Source organism: Triticum dicoccoides, chromosome 3B, assembly GCF_002162155.2.
Source record: "Triticum dicoccoides isolate Atlit2015 ecotype Zavitan chromosome 3B, WEW_v2.0, whole genome shotgun sequence".
NCBI lineage: Eukaryota > Viridiplantae > Streptophyta > Magnoliopsida > Poales > Poaceae > Triticum > Triticum dicoccoides.
Window position 1 is genome coordinate 256,415,186 of NC_041385.1, and position 2,094 is coordinate 256,417,279.

Below are 2,094 nucleotides of genomic sequence, written 5' to 3' on the forward strand. Positions count from 1 at the left end.
TTTTATAATGGTTTACCTTGCGTGCCAACATGCTATTAAAATGATTGTGATGTGGTATGATAGGGTGGTATCCTCCTTTGAATGATTCGAGTGGCTTGACTTGGTACGGTGTTCACGCATGTAGTTGAAACAAAATCAACATAGCCTCCACGATATTTATGTTCATGGTGATTTATATCCTACTCATGCTTGCACTCATTGTTGGTTAATCTTAATGCATGTTCGTGACTGTTGTCGCTCTCTAGTTGGTCGCTTCCCAGTCTCTTTCTAGCCTCCACTTGTACTAAGCGGGATACTGCTTGTGCACCCACTTTCATAAACCCCAAAGTTATTTCATATGAGTTCACCATACCTACATATATGCGGTATTTACCTGCCGTTCCAAGTAAATTTGTATGTGCCAAACTCTAAACCTTCAAATGAAATTCTATTTTGTATGCTCGAATAGCTCATGTATCAACTAGGATTGTCTATATCTTCCATGCTACGTGGGTTATTCTCGCAATGAGTGGACTCTGCTCATCATTCACGAGAAAATAGCCAGTACCGAATGCGCAGTCTCATGCTCAAATTAAATCAAAATAATTGCAAACAAAACTCCCGCAGGATCGCTCCCTGCCGGGTCGCCCCCAGGCGGCGAATTTTCGAGCCCGGGGGGCAACGGCTCGAGATGCTCTAACCTTGTGCTCACATGGTTGTCGAAATAAGCAACGTTTAGTCAAAGATTATGAAAGTGTTGAGAGCAAAGAGATCCTTCGTTTCTAGATCGACGGAGAAGATTTTAAGCCTGATTCCGTGCTATCGCCGTCACTGCACTGGGGCTGGATCAGATGAGAGTCCTGGCGTCACGTACGGCGCACCCGACGCAGCCACCAGCCCACCACCCGCTTATCCTGTCTGTAAACAAATCTCTGAGCCCCCGACCTGAGCACACTTGTCATTTCGCTCCAGCCCGGCAGGAAAAGAAGCTTCGCTCCGCCGCCCGCGTATAAGACAAAATGGAGGTGGCCGGCGCGCTCGCCTCCGTCCTCTTCGCCGCCTTCTCGCTCCCCTGCCTCCTCCTGCTCGTCGTCGTGGCCGAGGCCGGCCTCCGCCTCGCCGCGCTCGCGCTCCGTGGCGAGGCGTTCGCGTGGCCGTCGCGCTCCGCCTTCCTCGGCTACCGCATCGCGCGGGCCGGCAGCTTCTCCTCCGCGGCCACGGTCGTCGGCGGCGGCGTCTTCCAGCAGGAGGAGCTGCTGCCGTCCGAGTACCTGGACCTCCTCGCCGTCACGGTGTACCGCCGCGGCGGCGACAAGTGGGCGGCCGTGGACTGCGTGTTCTGCCTGTCGCGGATCGACGACGGCGAGGAGGTACGCGAGCTCCGGTGCCGTCACGTCTTCCACCGCGAGTGCCTCGACTCCTGGCTACTCCGCCCGCGCGCCACGTGCCCGCTCTGCCGCGACCGCCTCCTCCCCTGCGAGCCTCCCCGCGCCTGCGCACGCGCCCTCGACGACGACGAAATCTACGTCGACGAGCACGAAGACCCTTCCTCCACCCCCTCCTCGTCCTACTCCCACGACGCCGCGCTGTGGCACATGTAATTAAGCTGGAGTAGCAAACGATCAATGCCGGCCGGCCGTTCACTCCCCTGCGCCGCTTGCTCCAATTTTTACCACGCGAGAGGCAGAGTTCCCGTTCTTTTTACCTCCTTCTTTTCCCCCGTTCACGTAGCTGGTGAAATCTCTCGCTGAAAAAGGTGATGTATAGGTGCATGGTTGCTATTGCTGTCCCGTGATGCTGTCTTGTCTTGGTAAATGATGCTTCGCTGATTGCTTTTATGGATAACGATGGCTCACCCGCCGCTCTTAATTCCCCACTTTTTTCAATCATGGCAATGTTGTGATTCAATTGTACGCACCATCTTTTTTTCTCTCCGTCTTCTAGAAGGTTAAAGTATCCATCTCTTTTTCTAAATCTCCATCCATATGTCTATTAAGATTTAAGAGCTTATGTAAAGGTGATCAATGGATGGAGCGTCTTCTTGTCATGATGGATAAATGGTAACAGTGACAACCAACTCAATGAGCAGTGCATCTCCAAACCAGATCGACCAGA

The 2,094-nt window shown here is 53.2% G+C and overlaps 1 protein-coding gene across 1 annotated transcript; it reads left to right on the forward strand.

Annotated features, from left to right (window-relative positions):
- The first annotated feature begins 880 nt into the window (after positions 1 to 880).
- LOC119275800 (E3 ubiquitin-protein ligase EL5-like) lies at positions 881 to 1,848 on the forward strand. Its single transcript, XM_037556720.1, has one exon. The coding sequence runs from the start codon at positions 999 to 1,001 to the stop codon at positions 1,578 to 1,580; it is 582 nt and encodes a 193-aa protein (XP_037412617.1). The 5' UTR covers positions 881 to 998; the 3' UTR covers positions 1,581 to 1,848.
- Positions 1,849 to 2,094: the final 246 nt, after the last annotated feature.